The sequence below is a fragment of the Dendrobates tinctorius genome, unplaced genomic scaffold, assembly GCF_039654945.1.
Source record: "Dendrobates tinctorius isolate UK_male_01 unplaced genomic scaffold, ASM3965494v1 ptg000192l, whole genome shotgun sequence".
Lineage (NCBI taxonomy): Eukaryota > Metazoa > Chordata > Amphibia > Anura > Dendrobatidae > Dendrobates > Dendrobates tinctorius.
The window spans coordinates 3,563,494-3,581,756 of NW_027361859.1; the positions used below are offsets into that span (position 1 = coordinate 3,563,494).

At 47.0% G+C, this 18,263-nt stretch overlaps 1 protein-coding gene across 1 annotated transcript in view; it reads left to right on the top strand.

Moving 5' to 3' along the window:
• Window positions 1–14,987: 14,987 nt before the first annotated feature.
• Window positions 14,988–18,263, top strand: part of LOC141055944 (uncharacterized) — a 183,907-nt gene continuing 180,631 nt past the window's right edge. The window contains 5 exon segments of the mRNA XM_073552642.1: window positions 14,988–15,179; window positions 15,309–15,488; window positions 15,571–15,694; window positions 15,778–15,875; window positions 16,907–16,997. Coding sequence (XP_073408743.1) covers window positions 14,988–15,179; window positions 15,309–15,488; window positions 15,571–15,694; window positions 15,778–15,875; window positions 16,907–16,997 — 685 coding nt within the window.

An 18,263-nucleotide genomic window follows, 5' to 3' on the forward strand; every position in this document is an offset into this window, starting at 1 on the left:
GAGCCACTCCTTTGCTGCCTTGGCTGTATGCTTCGGTCCATTGTCTTGCTGGAAGACCCAGCCATGACCCATTTTTAATGTCCTGGCGAAGGGAAGGAGGTTGTCACTCATGATTTTACAGTATATGACTCCATGCATTCTCCCATTGATGCAGTGAAGTAGTCCTGTGCCCTTTGCAGAGAAACACTCCCAAAACATAATGTTTCCACCTCCATGCTTGACAGTGGTGTTAGGAGTCAGATTTCTGCCCTGACTATGCAGGAATCTAGACCCTTACATTCTGCAGTCTCCTGCTCTCTGTCCACTGCAGAGGAGATTGCAGAGGAGATTGCTTTGCAGCAACTCTCTCCGGAGGCTAAGTCCTTCATCCCATCCTCTGAGCATGCTCGTGGGACGATCTCCCATTGGAGTTCAGGAGTCAGGTGCTCAGGTCCTGCTCCTGATTCCATTGGTTCTGCTCAGGGTTCTGGAGACTTCCAGAAGGTCCCGTTCGCTATAAAAAGTGTGCATGGCTGTTCCGCCATGCGCTAGTATAGTCTTTCTTGCTGCTGTGTGTTTGCTGATGGATGCATGATCTGGTGAATGACTCATTGGAAACCCCTACCCTCTGATAATATGCATGTGTGAGGGAATGTGTTTTAGCCAGTAACTGCGCCAGTGCGCCTTGCTCCACAGCAACACCTGCTAGCGCCTGTCACCGCACCTGCGTTTGTAGCGGTGCCTCTCTGCGGCATCTTCCTCGCCGCACTGCAGTTGCAGCCTATTAGTGCGTCCGTGGTTGCGACGCTTCGCACACAAGTACTACGGTAGGTCCCTCGGAGATAGTGCCTGTATATATAACTACTCCGGTGACCAACTACCGTGTGTGTACCGCTGAGTCTCTGTGCTGCTAACAGGCTCAGCGTACTTTACTCATTATTGTTTATAGCAGCTCTGTGCCTACAACAGAGACTGCTTGTTGCACCTGGGTGATATTGAACCCTGTGCACATTACCGCCATAGTGCTCTGCTATCCTCTAGCAGCGGTTCTACATCTACCGCATGGTGGACCCCGAGTGGCGAAGGCACTTTATTTATATTTTTTATTTAGTGCCTTCCGCAACTCCTAACAAGTGGGGATGGTGTTCTTTGGGTCATAGGCTGCGTTTCTCTTCCTCCAAACACGGTGAGTTGAGTTAATGCCAAAGTCCTCAATTTTTGTCTCATCTGACCACAACACCTTCTCCGAATCACTCACAGAATCATCCAGGTGTTCATTGGCAAACATCAGACAGGTTTGCACATTTGCCTTCATGAGCAGGGGGACATTGCGGGCAGTGCAGGATTGTAAACCTTTACAGCGTAATGTGTTACTAATGGTTTTCTTGGTGACTGTGGTCCCAGCTGCCTTGAGATCATTAAAAAGTTCCCCCCGTGTAGCCTAAAAGCTCATCACTCACCTCATGATCAAGGATACACCACGAAGTGAGATTTTTCATAGTGCCCCAGATCGATGTCGATTGACATTTTGTATGTCTCCCATTTTCTCACTGTTGCACCAACAGTTGTTTCCTTCTCACCCAGCATCTTACTTTTGGTTTTGTAGCCCATTCCAGCTTTGTGCAGGTCTATGATATTGTCCCTGACATCCTTATAAAGCTCTTTGGTCTTGCCCATGTTGTACAGGTTAGAGTCTGACTGATTGAGTCTGTTGACTGGAGTCTTTTATAAAGGTGACTATGTAAGACAGTGGTCTTTAATGCAGGTACAAGTTGTTTAGGAGCATATAACTGGTCTGTAGGTGCCAGAACTCTTAATGGTCAGTAGGGGATCAAATACTTTCTCACTGTATAATGCAAATAAATTTATTTAATTTATACAATGTGATTTTCTGTAGTTTATTTTTGATTTTATATCTCTCAATATTAAAATTAACTTACCCTTAAAATGATAGATTTTTCACGTCTTTGTCAGTGGGAAAACGTACAAAATCGGCAATGGATCAAATAAATATTTCCCGCACTGTATAGAAGAAGACTCGAGTAGTCACTACACTTATCACTCCTCTTTTATTGTCCCTGCGTAGCTGTGGAGGTTGGCACCTATTAGACGCATATAGTGCCCCCCACTCAGCGTAGGCGGACCCCAATGTCCTAGCATACCCTATATGTAAAATATAGAATTACTAATTCATTTATACATTAGTAAACGGTCAGCTCCAAACATGTGACTGATCACATGACAGTGACGCACAGAGATCGAGGGGACGAGATGTGATTGTATTTCTTGTGAGAAGTCTGATGGAGAAGACACAGGAGGGACAGCAATTATAGGAATGTAATGGGAAAGACAGATACACTCGGCTCTGCTACATACCCTTCATACGCACACAACTCCGCACAGTACACCACACACGGCTCTGCTGCATACGCTCTGTACACACACGGCTCCGCTACATACACTCCGTACACACATGACTCCACATCGTACAAACGTACACATTGTACACAGATGGCTCTGCTCCACACACCTCGTATACACACTGCTCTGCTTCGTACACCTCGTACACACACGCTGCTCCGCTCCGTACACCTCGTACACACACGGCTCCACTCCATACACTTCGTACACACGCGGCTCCACTCCGTACACCTCGTACACACACGGCTCCTCTCCGTACACCTCGTACACACACGGCTCCGCTCCGTACACCTCGTACACACACGGCTCCGCTCCGTACACCTCGTACACACGCGGCTCCGCTCCGTACACCTCGTACACACGTGGCTCCGCTCCGTATGCCTCATACACATGGCTCTGCTCCATACACTTCGTACACACGCGGCTCCACTCCGTACACCTCGTACACACACGACTCCTCTCCGTACACCTCGTACACACACGGCTCCACTCCATACACTTCGTACATATGCGGCTCCACTCCGTACACCTCGTACACACACGGCTCCTCTCCGTACACCTCGTACACACACGGCTCCGCTCCATACACCTCATACACACACAGCTACGTTCCATACACCTTGTACACATGCGACTCTGCTCCGGACACCTTGCATACACGCAGTTCTGCTCCGTACACCTCATACACACGGCTCCGCTCCTTAGACCTTGTACACACGTGGCTCCGCTCCATACATCTCGTACACACACGGCTCCGCTCCATACACACACGGCTTCGCTCCTTAGACTTCGTACACACGAGGCTCCGCTTTGAACACCTCGTACACGCGCTGCTCCGCTCCATACACCTTGTACATGCGAGGCTCAGCTCTGTAAACCTAAGGCTCAGCTCTGTACACGCGCTGCTACGCTCCGTACACATGCGGCTCTGCTCTGTACATCTCATACACACGCGGCTCTACTCCATACACCTCGCACACACGTGGCTCTGCTCCGTACACCTTGTACACATGGCACCGCTCCGTACACCTCATATACAAGCGGCTCCGCTCCGTACACCTCGTACACACACGGCTCCGCTCCGTACACCTCGTACACACGGCTCCGCTCCGTACACCTCGTACACACACGGCTCAGCTCCGTACACCTCGTACACACACGGCTCAGCTCCGTACACCTCGTACACACACGGCTCAGCTCCGTACACCTCGTACACACACGGCTCAGCTCCGTACACCTCGTACACACACGGCTCCGCTCCGTACACCTCGTACACACACGGCTCCGCTCCGTACACCCCGTACACACACGGCTCCGCTCCGTACACCTCGTACACACACGGCTCCGCTCCGTACACCTCGTACACACACGGCTCCGCTCCGCACACCTCGTACACACACGGCTCCGCTCCGCACACCTCGTACACACGCGGCTCCGCTCCGTACACCTCGTACACACACGGCTCTGCTCCGTACACCCCGTACACACACGGCTCCGCTCCGTACACCTCGTACACACACGGCTCCGCTCCGCACACCTCGTACACACACGGCTCCGCTCCGCACACCTCGTACACACACGGCTCCGCTCCGTACACCTCGTACACACACGGCTCTGCTCCGTACACCCCGTACACACACGGCTCCGCTCCGTACACCTCGTACACACACGGCTCCGCTCCGTACACCTCGTACACACACGGCTCCGCTCCGCACACCTCGTACACACACGGCTCCGCTCCGTACACCTCGTACACACACGGCTCCGCTCCGCACACCTCGTACACACACGGCTCCGCTCCGCACACCTCGTACACACGCGGCTCCGCTCCGTACATCTCGTACACACGCGGCTCCGCTCCGTACACCTCGTACACACACGGCTCCGCTCCGTACACCTCGTACACACACGGCTCCGCTCCGTACACCTCGTACACACACGGCTCCGCTCCGTACACCTCGTATACACACGGCTCCGCTCCGTACACCTCGTACAAGTGCGGCTCCGCTCCGTACACCTCGTACACGCGCGTGTTGTGAGCTCATCTGTTCATTCATCTTTTGTGTCCGAGGATCTCCCTCTTCTGGTGAAGGAAGGTAGTGGGGCTGATTTGGATGAAAGAAACCAAACACCTGATAAGGTGGGTTGTGACTGGGTAACGGGAACTACAGACTGGATATAAGGCAGCCGACGCCCTTCTGAGTCGCTGGTGATTTCTCTGCTGGATTCTTGGAGACCAGTCTGATTCCTGCTTCCCAAAGATAAGTTTTTGCTCTGCTATTGAACTTATTAGTTTTGGTTTTGTTTACCATGTTTTTTGAGTTCGGCCATCCCCGCCGGGGGTGTGCTGGATTCTTTTTCCTTGATCAGTGTTCTCTTTTGCTCTGCTTCCCGAATATTCTGAGTGCTGATATAGGGTTTAAAGTCTAGGTCCTTTTTGCTTATCAATTGTGTTGGTAATATTTTTTCAGGCATTGGGACTCTCATGTGGAACATGTTCGGACTGTGTTCCGGATTTTGAGGGAAAACTCCCTGTATGTTAAGGGATCGAAATGTCTTTTTGGTGTACAGAGGATTTCATTTTTGGGATTTATTTTGTCTCCGTCAACTATTGAAATGGACCCGGCCAAGGTACAGGCCATTTATGATTGGGTGCAGCCCACTTCTCTGAAGGCTCTCCAGAAGTTTTTGGGTTTTGCTAATTTTTATCGTAAGTTTATAGCCAATTTTTCTGTTATTGCCAAACCATTGACTGATTTGACTAAGAAGGGCGCTGATTTGCTGAATTGGTCTCCAGAGGCTGTTTCTTCTTTTCAGGAGCTGAAGCGGAGGTTCACATCTTCTCCGGTTTTGCGACAACCCGATGTCTCACTTCCATTTCAGGTGGAGGTGGATGCTTCAGAGACTGGTGCAGGAGCTGTTTTGTCCCAAAAAGATCTTGTAACATCTAAAATGAACCCCTGTGCCTTCTTTTCCCGAAAGTTCTCTCCTTCGGAACGCAACTATGATGTGGGGAATCGAGAACTGTTGGCCATGAAGTGGGCATTTGAGGAGTGGAGACATTGGTTGGAGGGAGCTAGACATCAAGTTGTGGTCCTCACTGACCACAAGAATTTGATCTACCTTGAGTCGGCTAAACGCTTGAATCCGAGACAGGCCAGGTGGGCCTTGTTTTTCACACGTTTTGATTTTGTGGTCTCCTTTCTTCCGGGCACTAAGAACGTTAAGGCTGATGCCCTCTCTAGGAGTTTTTTGGCTGATTCTCCTATTGCGACCAAGCCTGCTACCATCTTAGGTGAGGGGGTGGTTCTTTCTGCCATCTCGCCTGATTTGAGACGTGCTCTGGAGAAGTTTCAGGAGCATAAGCCTGAGCGTTGTCCCAGTGGTAGGTTATATGTTCCTGACCAGTGGAGGAGGAAAGTGATGTCTGAGGTTCATTGCTCCGCGTTGGCTGGTCATCCTGGTATTTTTGGTACTAGAGATTTGGTGAGTCGGTCTTTTTGGTGGCCTGCCTTGTCTCGTGATGTCAGAAATTTTGTGCAGTCCTGTGGGACTTGCTCCCGATCTAAGCCTTTTTCTCGTCCTAGTGGGTTGTTGATGCCTTTGCCGGTGCCCAGGAGGCCATGGACCCATATTTCAATGGATTTTATTTCTGATCTGCCTGTCTCTCAGAGGATGACTGTTATCTGGGTGATTTGTGATAGATTCTCTAAGATGGTCCATCTTGTACCACTCCCTAAGTTGCCATCTTCCCCAGAGTTGGTGCCCTTGTTTTTGCAACAGGTGGTTCGCTTGCACGGGATTCCTGAGAACATTGTATCGGACAGAGGAGTTCAGTTTGTCTCTAGATTCTGGAGGACCTTTTGTTCCAAGTAGGGAATTCAGTTGTCCTTCTCCTCTGCATTTCACCCTCAGACCAATGGGCAGACGGAGAGAACAAACCAGACTTTGGAGGCTTATTTGAGATGTTTTATATCTGCTGATCAGGATGATTGGGTCTCATTTTTACCCTTGGCCGAATTTGCTTTAAATAATCGAGCTAGTTCTGCCACTTTGATGTCACCCTTTTTCTGTAACTTTGGGTTTCATCCTCGATTTTCTTCAGGGCAGGTGGAGTCTTCTGCCTGTCCAGGGGTTGACACTGTGGTGGAAAGAATGCAGCAGATTTGGGACCAAGTGGTGGATAAGTTGTCTCTTTCCCAGGAAAAGGCCCAGCGGTTTTCTAACCGGCATAGGACCATTGGTCCCCGGTTTAAGGTGGGTGATATGGTCTGGTTGTCATCAAAGAATATCTCTATGAAAGTGGCTTCTCCAAAGTTTAAACCAAGATTTATTGGACCTTACAAGATTTTGGAGATTACTAATCCGGACTCTTTTTGGTTGGCTCTTCCTGTCACATTTAAGATTTATAATGTGTTTCATAAGTCCTTGTTTAAGAGGTTTGTTGAACCAGTGGTTCCTATGGCGGCACCTACTGACCCTGTGTTGGTTGAAGGTAACATGGAATATGAGTTAGAGAAGATACTGGATTCCCGTCTGGCTAGACGGAGACTCCAGTATTTGGTTAAGTGGAAGGGTTATGGTCAGGAGGATAATTCCTGGGTCTCTGCCTCTGATATTCATGCCGAAAGATTGGTGCGTGCTTTTCATCGGGCTCATCCTGATCGGCCTGGTGGCTTGGATGAGGGTTCGGTGACCCCTCCTCAAGGGGGAGGTACTGTTGTGAGCTCATCTGTTCATTCATCTTTTGTGTCCGAAGATCTCCCTCTTCTGTTGAAGGAAGGTAGTGAGGCTGATTTGGATGAAAGAAACCAAACACCTGATCAGGTGGATTGTGACTGGGTAACGGGTACTACAGACTGGATATAAGGCAGCCGACGCCCTTCTGAGTCGCTGGTGATTTCTCTGCTGGATTCTTGGAGACCAGTCTGATTCCTGCTTCCCAAAGATAAGTTTTTGCTCTGCTATTGAACTTATTAGTTTTGGTTTTGTTTACCTTGTTTTTTGAGTTCAGCCATCCCCTGCCGGGGGTGTGCTGGATTCTTTTTCCTTGATCAGTGTTCTCTTTTGCTCTGCTTCCCGAATATTCTGAGTGCTGATATAGGGTTTAAAGTCTAGTGACTTCAGGGTCCTTTTTGCTTATCAGTTGTGTTGGTAATATTTTTTTTGCAGGGTTTTCTCGGATTGCAGACAGCAGCTTTTCTGTCCTGTCCATTTTAGTTAGCTTGGGCCCCATCGTTTGCTCAACCTATCTTTCTGTGTTGGTGTTTTCATCTTGCTTCACCGTCATTATATGTTGGTGGCTGCCTATTGCTTTGGGGTCTGCTCTGGGGCAGTCAGTTTTTCTCTCTTTAGGCTTATGTAGATCTCCGGCTGTGATGAGGTGTCTAGGATCACCGTAGGAACACTCCACGGCTACTGCTAGTTGTGTGATAGGATCAGGGGTCTGCAATCCGATAGCTGCCAACCTCTCTGATTTTCTGGGCTGAGCTTGTGTTTTGTTTTTTCCTCCTCGGTGACTCAATCATAACACGCGCGGCTCCGCTCCATACACCTCGTACACACACGGCTACTCTCCGTACACCTCGTACACACACGGCTCCTCTCCGTACACCTCGTACACACACGGCTCCTCTCCGTACACCTCGTACACACACGGCTCCTCTCCGTACACCTCGTACACACACGGCTCCTCTCCGTACACCTCGTACACACGCGGCTCCGCTCCGTACACCTCGTACACATGGCTCCGCTCCGTACACCTCGTACACACACGGCTCCTCTCCGTACACCTCGTACACACACGGCTCCGCTCCGTACACCTCGTACACACACGGCTCCGCTCCGTACACCACGTACACACGCGGCTCCGCTCCGTACACCTCGTACACACGCGGCTCCGCTCCGTACACCTCGTACACATGGCTCCGCTCCGTACACCTCGTACACACACGGCTCTGCTACATCCCCCCTGCAAACCCCTCCTGACCCCACACAGAAACTTCCCCTCATCCAGCACCATGACAACCAGCACAGCAGAGTCCTGCATACACTGAGGCCCCTGATCATGTGACCCCTGACTCCTCCCCTCCTGTGACCTCATCCCAGGTCCTGTGCGCACAGAGCAACCATATATGTGGAGTGCGGCTCTGCAGGTGGAGGTAGGTGCTGGGGCCCCGTTATTCTCTCTCAGGATTAGCTGCTGGTCACACTCGGCCATTTTTCCTCCCCATATAATAAATGCTCTTTACCGTCTCTGTGCTGTTCCGTTCTCCATGTTTCCCCCCTGAATACACACGTTCTCCCCCGGTTGCTGGGGTCTGACCTGTGACCCGGAGACCCTGAGCTCGGGCTCTGCAGTCCTGGGGGTCTGGGAGATATTATTTTCCCACAAGGTTTTTCTGTTTGCGGCTTTATTTCTAGTTTTTATTCTCCTCTTTGATCACTTTTTTTGCATTTTGGGGGTTATGGTGACTGGGGTGTTGTTAGGGTCAAAAAAGATCAGCGGCCGCGAGACGTAGATTATGCCGCTCTACCAGAGAATAAAAAGCCTCCTCACAGATAACAGCGGTAACACCACAGATAATGTACCAATGTCACCTGCAGTCCTATGTAACACCACAGATAATGTAGTAATGTCACCTGCAGTCCTATGTGACACCACAGATAATGTAGCAATGTCACCTGCAGTCCTATGTAACACCACAGATAGCATGGTGATAAGTCTGTGAGTACAGATAATGTTGTAGATGTTACCTGCAGTCCTATGTACTGTCACAGTAAAATTAGTTATTAAGAGTAATTTCACTTAGCTCACCGTGACTCTAATTAAAAATATTATTTTTATTTCAATTGGTTAAAAATACCACATAGTGTAACAAAAAATCTACACCTCCACCTATTAACATAAACACCACCACAGGGGGGGTGCCTCGCCCTGACACTTGCCTATTTCACCCTGCCTGGCAGCGGAAGTTGGCATCCTAAAACCTGCGCAATGGCGCCCCTGCTTGTCGACGGCCCCCCTGCTAGCCCTATAGACCCCTATTCGTGGCAAGGGGATGCAAAGGAAGACATAAAGGGTAATGAATCATTAAAGCACAGGGACAGGCTAATGAATATACCGCTCTGGCAAAAATTAAGAGCCCACTGCACAGTTGTATAAAAATCAGCTTCTCTACATGTCTGACAGCCATTCCATTCCAGTGTCAGTTGAATTCCAACCAGAGGACACCTCATTCTACTTAATGTGCTTCTGATTAGGTGATCTCTTCAACCAATTCTTATTTAACAAATGAAAGTATAAAAAACCCTGCTGTGGTGTTCACAATCCTCTTGCAATAGGACAAGCTGGATGGCAAAACAAGTGCTAGTAATATCCCAAAAGTAATAGGAATGAAAAAATAACTTTTAACCATGCCAAAGGAGTTGAAAAGAAAAGTCTTGAGTGAGGAAAAGAAGAGCTCAATTCTGGCTTTACTAGCAGAGGGACACAGTGAGCGTCATGTTGCCTCCATCCGTAAAATTTCTAAGACAGCAGTCCATTACAACAAGGTAAAGCAGCAGACATTGGGAACAACAAAGCTACAGACCGGCAGAGGGCAAAAACGACTCTCCACTGACCGGGATAACCGTCATCTTATTCAACCGCAGGATGATATGAAGTGACCTACTAAAGGAATGACAAAAGGCAGCTGGGGTGAAGTGCATGGCAAGAACAGTTCGTAACAGGCTCCTAGAGGCAGGGCTCAAGTCATGTAAAGCTATAAAAAAGTCTTTCATCAATGAGAAGCAAAGGAAAGCCAGGCTGAAGTTTTCCAAAGACCATAAGGAAAGGACCAGAGAGGACTGGAGTAAGGTAATCTTCTCTGATGAGTCTAATTTTCAGCTTTGCCCAACACCTGGTCATCTCATGGTTAGACTGAGACCTGGAGGGGCGTACAAGCCACAGTGACTTGCACCCACTGTGAAATTTGGTGGAGGATCAGTGATGATCTGGGGATGCTTCAGCAAGGCTGGAATTGGGCAGGTTCATCTTTGTGAAGGACGTATGAATCAAGCTGCATACAAGGTTATCCTGGAAAAACAGTTGATTCCTTCTTCTCAGGCAATGTTCCCCAACTCTGAGGACTGGATTTTTTCCAGCAGGACAGTGCTCCATGCCACACAGCTAGGTCAATGTGTGGATGAAAGACCACCAGATCAAAACCCTGTCATGGCCAGCCCAATCTCCAGACCTGAACCCCATTGAAAACCTCTGGAATGTAATCAAGAGGAAGATGGACAGTCACAAGTCATCAAACAAAGAAGAACTGCTTAAATCTTTGCACCAGGAGCAGTGTGAAAGACTGGTGGAAAGCAGCCAAGACGCATGAAAGCTGTGAATAAAAATCATGGATATTCCACAAAATATTGATTTCTGAACTCTTCCTGAGTTAAAACATTAGTATTATTGTTTCTAAATGATTATGAACTTGTTTTCTTAGCATTATTTGAGGTCAGATCTCCCTGCTCCCCCTGCTGGCTGGAACTGTGTCACACGTGCGCATTTAGTGAGAGCAGAGTGATACTGAGACCCGATCTTTGTATGCAAGTTGCAGTGCAATGCAACCGGAACGACGAGTCACCCGACAGTGACGCAGATCTTTATTTGAGAGCCCATCAACCATCGGCACTTGTAAGCTGTAATTGTTTAGGGTCTGGTGAGTGCGGTTTTTTTTTTTTTTTTAGGGGGAGGGGGCATCAGCCTTCTTAAATTAAGGGTCCCGCTGTATTTGTTAGCTTTTTTAGTGGCCTGGACACTTCCTCATTGAACCGCAGCTAGGGCTTATTTTTGGAGTAGGGCTTATATTTCAAGCTCACTCCAAAAAGGAAGAAAATTCCTGTTTGGGCATATTTTCGGGGAAGCCGGAGAATTAACCCCTTCATGACCGGAGCTTGATTTTTCGTTTTCGTCTTTCGCTCTCCTTCTTTCCAGAGCAATAGCTTTTTTATTTTCTCTCAATATGGCCATGTGAGGGCTTATTTTTTGCGGGACGAGTTGTACATTTGTACGACATCATTGGTTTTAGCATGTCGTGTACTCGAAAATGGGGTAAAAAATTCCAAGTGCGGTGAAATTGCAAAAAAGTGCAATCCCACACTTGTTTTTTGCTTGGCTTTTTTACTAGGTTCACTAAATGCTAAAACTGACCTGCCATTATGATTCTCCAGGTCATTACGAGTTCATAGACACCAAACATGTCTAGGTTCTCTTTTATCTAAGTGGTGAAAAAAAATTCCAAAGTTTACTTAAAAACAAAATGCACAATTTTCTGAGACCCATAGTGTCTTTATTTTTCGTGATCTGGGATCGAGTGAGGGCTTATTTTTTGTGGGTCGAGGTGACGTTTTTAATGATACCACTTTTGTGCAGACACATTCTTTTGATCACCCATTATTGCATTTTAATGCAATGTCGCGGCAACCAAAAAATGTAATTCTGGCGTTTTTAATTTTTTTTCTCGCTACTCCGTTTAGCGATCGGGTTAATGCTTTTTTTTTTTTTGATAGATTTTTTTGTTTTGTTTTATTTTGCTTGGGGTGAAAGGGGGTTGATTTGAACTTTTAGCCCATCTCAAAGCAGGAGACTCTGACCGCTGACGTACTATCCCATCAGCGGTCAGAAATGGGTTAAACCACAAACTTTACCATATCACACTTTTGGAATATTTATTTACCAGTAGCGCAGCAGATAATCCTCCCCCACCAAGACGGCATCATTTAATTGTCAGGGTTGGGGACTGATAGTGGCAATTATGTTGGCAAAACAGAAGCGATAAGATGGTATTTTCAGTCCCCGTGCGGTTTACAAAATAATGGACCACACTCGGACCAATCTATTTACAGTGGGGCAAAAAAGTATTTAGTCAGTCAGCAATAGTGCAAGTTCCACCACTTAAAAAGATGAGAGGCGTCTGTAATTTACATCATAGGTAGACCTCAACTATGGGAGACAAACTGAGAAAAAAAATCCAGAAAATCACATTGTCTGTTTTTTTTTCCTTTTATTTGCATATTATGGTGGAAAATAAGTATTTGGTCAGAAACAAAATTTCATCTCAATACTTTGTGATATATCCTTTGTTGGCAATGACAGAGGTCAAACGTTTTCTGTAAGTCTTCACAAGGTTGCCACACACTGTTGTTGGTATGTTGGCCCATTCCTCCATGCAGATCTCCTCTAGAGCAGTGATGTTTTTGGCTTTTCGCTTGGCAACACGGACTTTCAACTCCCTCCAAAGGTTTTCTATAGGGTTGAGATCTGGAGACTGGCTAGGCCACTCCAGGACCTTGAAATGCTTCTTACGAAGCCACTCCTTCGTTGCCCTGGCGGTGTGCTTTGAATCATTGTCATGTTGAAAGACCCAGCCACGTTTCATCATCAATGCCCTTGCTGATGGAAGGAAGTTTGCACTCAAAATCTCACGATACATGGCCCCATTCATTCTTTCATGTACCCGGATCAGTCGTCCTGGCCCCTTTGCAGAGAAACAGCCCCAAAGCATGATGTTTCCACCACCATGCTTTACAGTAGGTATGGTGTTTGATGGATGCAACTCAGTATTCTTTTTCCTCCAAACACGACAAGTTGTGTTTCTACCAAACAGTTCCAGTTTGGTTTCATCAGACCATAGGACATTCTCCCAAAACTCCTCTGGATCATCCAAATGCTCTCTAGCAAACTTCAGACGGGCCCGGACATGTACAGGCTTAAGCAGTGGGACACGTCTGGCACTGCAGGATCTGAGTCCATGGTGGCGTAGTGTGTTACTTATGGTAGGCCTTGTTACATTGGTCCCAGCTCTTTGCAGTTCATTCACTAGGTCCCCCCGCGTGGTTCTGGGATTTTTGCTCACCGTTCTTGTGATCATTCTGACCCCACGGGGTGGGATTTTGCGTGGAGCACCAGATCGAGGGACATTATCAGTGGTCTTGTATGTCTTCCATTTTCTAATTATTGCTCCCACAGTTGATTTCTTCACTCCAAGCTGGTTGGCTATTGCAGATTCAGTCTTCCCAGCCTGGTGCAGGGCTACAATTTTGTTTCTGGTGTCCTTTGACAGCTCTTTGGTCTTCACCATAGTGGAGTTTGGAGTCAGACTGTTTGAGGGTGTGCACAGGTGTCTTTTTATACTGATAACAAGTTTAAACAGGTGCCATTACTACAGGTAATGAGTGGAGGAAAGAGGAGACTTAAAGAAGTTACAGGTCTGTGAGAGCCAGAAATCTTGATTGCTTTTTCTGACCAAATACTTATTTTCCACCATAATATGCAAATAAAATGAAAAAAAACCAGACAATGTGATTTTCTGGATTTTTTTTTCTCAGTTTGTCTCCCATAGTTGAGGTCTACCTATGATGTAAATTACAGACGCCTCTCATCTTTTTAAGTGTTGGAACTTGCACTATTGCTGACTGACTAAATACTTTTTTGCCCCACTGTATATAATTGCCTTAAATTGTCCGTCATCCACTTCCGTCTGGATGTCCCCGAATCCCACAATCCACCGTGCCGCACCGGAAGTACGCCGACCACCATATTGAAATACCCAAGTGATGGGTATTTCAATATGGCACCCGCTGGTGGTACCAGGCCCTTCCACAGTACCACCAGCGGGATACCGCCGCTGGACCCCGCTGCCGCTGCTGGACCCGCCGCCCCCGCCGCTGCCTGCCCACCCACCTCCGTCACAGTCGGCAGGAAAGACCGCGGCTTGCGGCCTGTGCACAGGCTGCAAGCCGTGGTCTTTCCTGCCGGCTGGCCGCCGCCAGGACCACCTCCGCCGCTGAACCCCCCCACCGCCACTGCTGGCCACACCGCCGTCGCTGCCTCCCCACCATGTACATATACACACACATGTACTCATACACATGTACTCACACACATGCTCTCACACACACGTATTCACATATACACACACACACTCACACACACATACACATATGTACTCTCACCCCCCCCCCCACATAAACACTTCCCTCCCGATGCGATAGCATCGTGCACACCTCTAGTGTCGTATAATGCGGCAGTGCACATGAGTGATTTTTTTTTTTTTTAACTCCATCTGTGTGTGAAAAAAATCTATCCCTTCACTGAATATTTATGACAAGACTTCAGTATAACAGGCTCCGTGCCAGAAAGCTTGGGTCTAAATTCCTCATTTTTGCTGTTTGTTTTTTTTTGTCACTTTTTTTTTCTGCCTTGTAGCTATTTGCGCCAAATTTTTCAAAATGGTTCAAGTGGTTCGTGATTTTGGCAAAAAAAGAAAAATGCTCTCAGGACCAAAATTCTCAAGTTTTGGTAAATGGCACAAAAGTTGCACCAAAATATCTGGGATACATAAAATAACACAGGAGTGAACTGGAGTACATTTCTGACAAATTTTCTGAATTTGCATTTGATGAATCAGTCAAAAACATCCTCATTGATGAACATAAAAAAAAAACACAGGCTAACACGTATAAAATAGTCACGTGACATACACGTCAGCTTCATTTCTTTGTTCGGCATTTGGATATAAAGTCTTCAGTAATTGTATTAATACATGGGATTCTTTATGATGTTACATAGTCATCTCCTCATTCAGGTCCCTACAATATTGGATCCTCTCAGTGGAGATCTTCTACATAAGGGAATTTTCCTGATTGCCCCATAAAAGATGGATATTGACAAAGACAAGATGGTGGAGAGGATATTACACCTCACCCTAGAGATCCTCTTCCGGCTTACTGGAGAGGTGAGAGATTCTGATGTCGTCACATTACATCATTCTTATCTATGGGAATAACAGATGGACAGAACTGGAGAGGTGAGGACTCTGGAAATGTCTGTAGTGAGATTTATTAATGTGTCTCTCCATAACCAGGATTACACAGTAGTGAAGAAGACCTCTAGTGAACGCTGTCAGGACCCTGTGTGTGAGGGATGGGGAAGACCCCTGAGCCCAATCACGGGGCCTCCACCTCACCCCCTGATACATGAGGACATCAATGACCAGAAGATCCTAGAACTCACCTACAAGATGATTGAGCTGCTGACTGGAGAGGTGACACTGCTGGGAATGCTGGGACATTATACAGTAACGCTATGATGGGATTGGGGGGTGACGGTATCATTGTATGTGTCAGGTGCCTATAAGATGTCATGATGTCACCGTCTATTTCTCCATGGAGGAGTGGGAGTATTTAGAAGGACACAAAGACCTGTACAAAGACGTCATGATTGAGGTTCCTCAGCCCCTCACATCACCAGGTAATAGACAGGACTAAATACACACGGCCTATAATTATCTGTATGTAAAGAATGAATTCAGTCCCTGTATGTGTTTCATCCAGATCTATCCAGTAAGCGGACACCACCAGAGAGATGTGTCCGTCCTCTTCTTCCACGGGACTGTAAACAAGAAGATCCCAATGTTCCTCAGGATCATCAGGTAGATGGAGAGAAGGTGACATGAGATCTCCCCTATGATGTGTAGACGGCTGTGAAGGTCTTGTGCTCAGTCTTGTTTTATCCACCAGTATTATATGTTTTACAGTTGTTTTAAATTTAATTTGGCCAGGTATGATTTAGAAAGCATTAACATCAGTGAAACATGTGATGTAGTGAGGAGGTGTAAAAGGAATCCGGAAAGGCCATTATAGTCAACAGCAGAAAGTCTTTTACCGAGGTAGAAGCTGAAAATACATAACATCACTGCCATCAGACTGGATGGTATTCACATTTGGATTTGACAACGTTTTCACACAGATGGTTACGCATGGCAGTACTTTACATTTCTATTTCAGTATGATTTCACAGTCATATCAATCCATTTTTAGCAAAATCCATCTTTACTACTTCCTGCACACTGACTACATCAGCTTTCTTTTCATATGCCCCCATGAGATAAGACATAGAGTGCCTTTTCTAAATATTCCACACTTTGGATGACAACTTGCAATCCACCACTGCATCAGGGTGACTTTGTCCAGCCCACAGCAGTCTCAGGACCACCAGTTCCTCTGCTCTCCTGTTGTCCCCAACTATGCTCGTGTATGGGCCTTTCCCAGCTTCCCACTAACCTGTACTTCCTTCCAAGATATTACTACTGCTACTTTTTCTGGATTCCTGTTCTGATAGAATCTGCTTCTGTCTGGCTGTTGTGCACAGTGCCTGTAAGCAAAGGCATACTGGTGTACTAGGCCTCTCAGCCTTCTATATTGCTGGAGCCCCGAGCTTCTAATTGCTAAACCTTTGTTATCCAAAACTCCTGTAGCTAGCACTACTTTTTATAGTAACCTGGTAAATCAATGCAGTAACTGAGTAAGTCAGCAACATGACATGTTACATCTATTATATGATCTTCAGGGGGTCTGATCATTCTTCCACTTGCTTAATGAGAAATGTGGAGATGACGGATTTAGAACTGATCATAGATGTAACTTCTCCATCTGTCTGTTACTTTTACAATATTTGTTTCAGGGTGAATATCTGACCCATATTAATACTACAGAGACATATGTGAGGAGTGATGAGTGGTGTAAAGAGGAGATTCCTACAGATAACGACCCAGGTGAGTAGTAGCTTCTATATTTACGTATTGACCAGTAGGAACAATTATGTGTTTGATTTTGTAGACTTTCTGTTGAATCTGCACTCTGTTCTGTGCCCATGCCTCACAAGCTATGCACTACTTAGCTGCCTATTTGTCACAATTCTACCAGTCGCGGTGCATTCTGGGCTGTCAGTATTGTGAGTGACAGCTCAGCTGCCCAATCTGGCTTGTACTGCAGGGTTTCTTCCAGGTGTCACCTGTTCAAGGTAATTAGCTGGCTATTTAGCTGGATGATAATGGTCAGACCATTGCCAGTCATAACCTTGCTGGCTGGTGTGTTTGCTCTGTGTTCTGATATTCGTTTGTATTATCCCTTTTGCTTTGATGTGCTCTGACTTTAGTTGCCTGGCCCCGGACATTGCCTCTGACTGTTCATTTTTTTTTATCCCTTTGTCTTTGACGTACTCTTCTGGCAGTTGACCTCAGACTACTGGACTTCCCTACCTCACGGCTTGTCCTTGAGTAGTGACTCAGCATCACATTACATTTTTTTTTCGCCAGAAAGGATCTCATTCACACACTTTGTGATCAGGTGGCAAATCTGACCCAAATGATTCAGTATCTGGCTAAACAGCACCAGAACTTTTAATCATCGCAGTTCCAGTTGCAGGACCAGGACCAGGTGTCTTGCTGGGTGAAAGCTCACTAGCTCTTTGTTGTCGACTGTGACGTCTGTACCTTCAGACATGCAGTTGTCCTCCTCTGAATGGGTAGCCCTTCCTGATAAATTTTTGGAAGAGAAGACACAGCTGGAGTTTTCATCAAGAGCTGCAGGTTCATCTTAACCCTGCTACCTTAGTCTTCAAGGGATGAGTGCCAGGGTGTGGGAATACTTATATCCCTTCAGCAAGGGGGTTCTCAGACCTGGGCGTTTTCACTGTCCCCACAAGCCCCAGAACAGGTTTCTGTTGACGCATTCTTTGACAACTTAGGTTTAATTTATGACAAATCTGACAAATTCTGGGTCACTATGGCTAAGATCATGAACCTGACATAGGGGACCTGCACCGCTGAGTACTACAGTACCGAATTCCAGCAATGGTCCACCGGAGCTCAGTGGAACGATGCGTCTCTCAGGTGCCAATTCATTAGAGGCCTTTTTGAAGCTCTTAAGTACACTCTGGTTCTTCATGATTCACCTTGTTCTTTGGCGGAGGACATGACGCGCGGCTCTTAGAAACCCGCTGTTTACCTTAGATACCAGCGTGCATGCTGGTTTCCAGG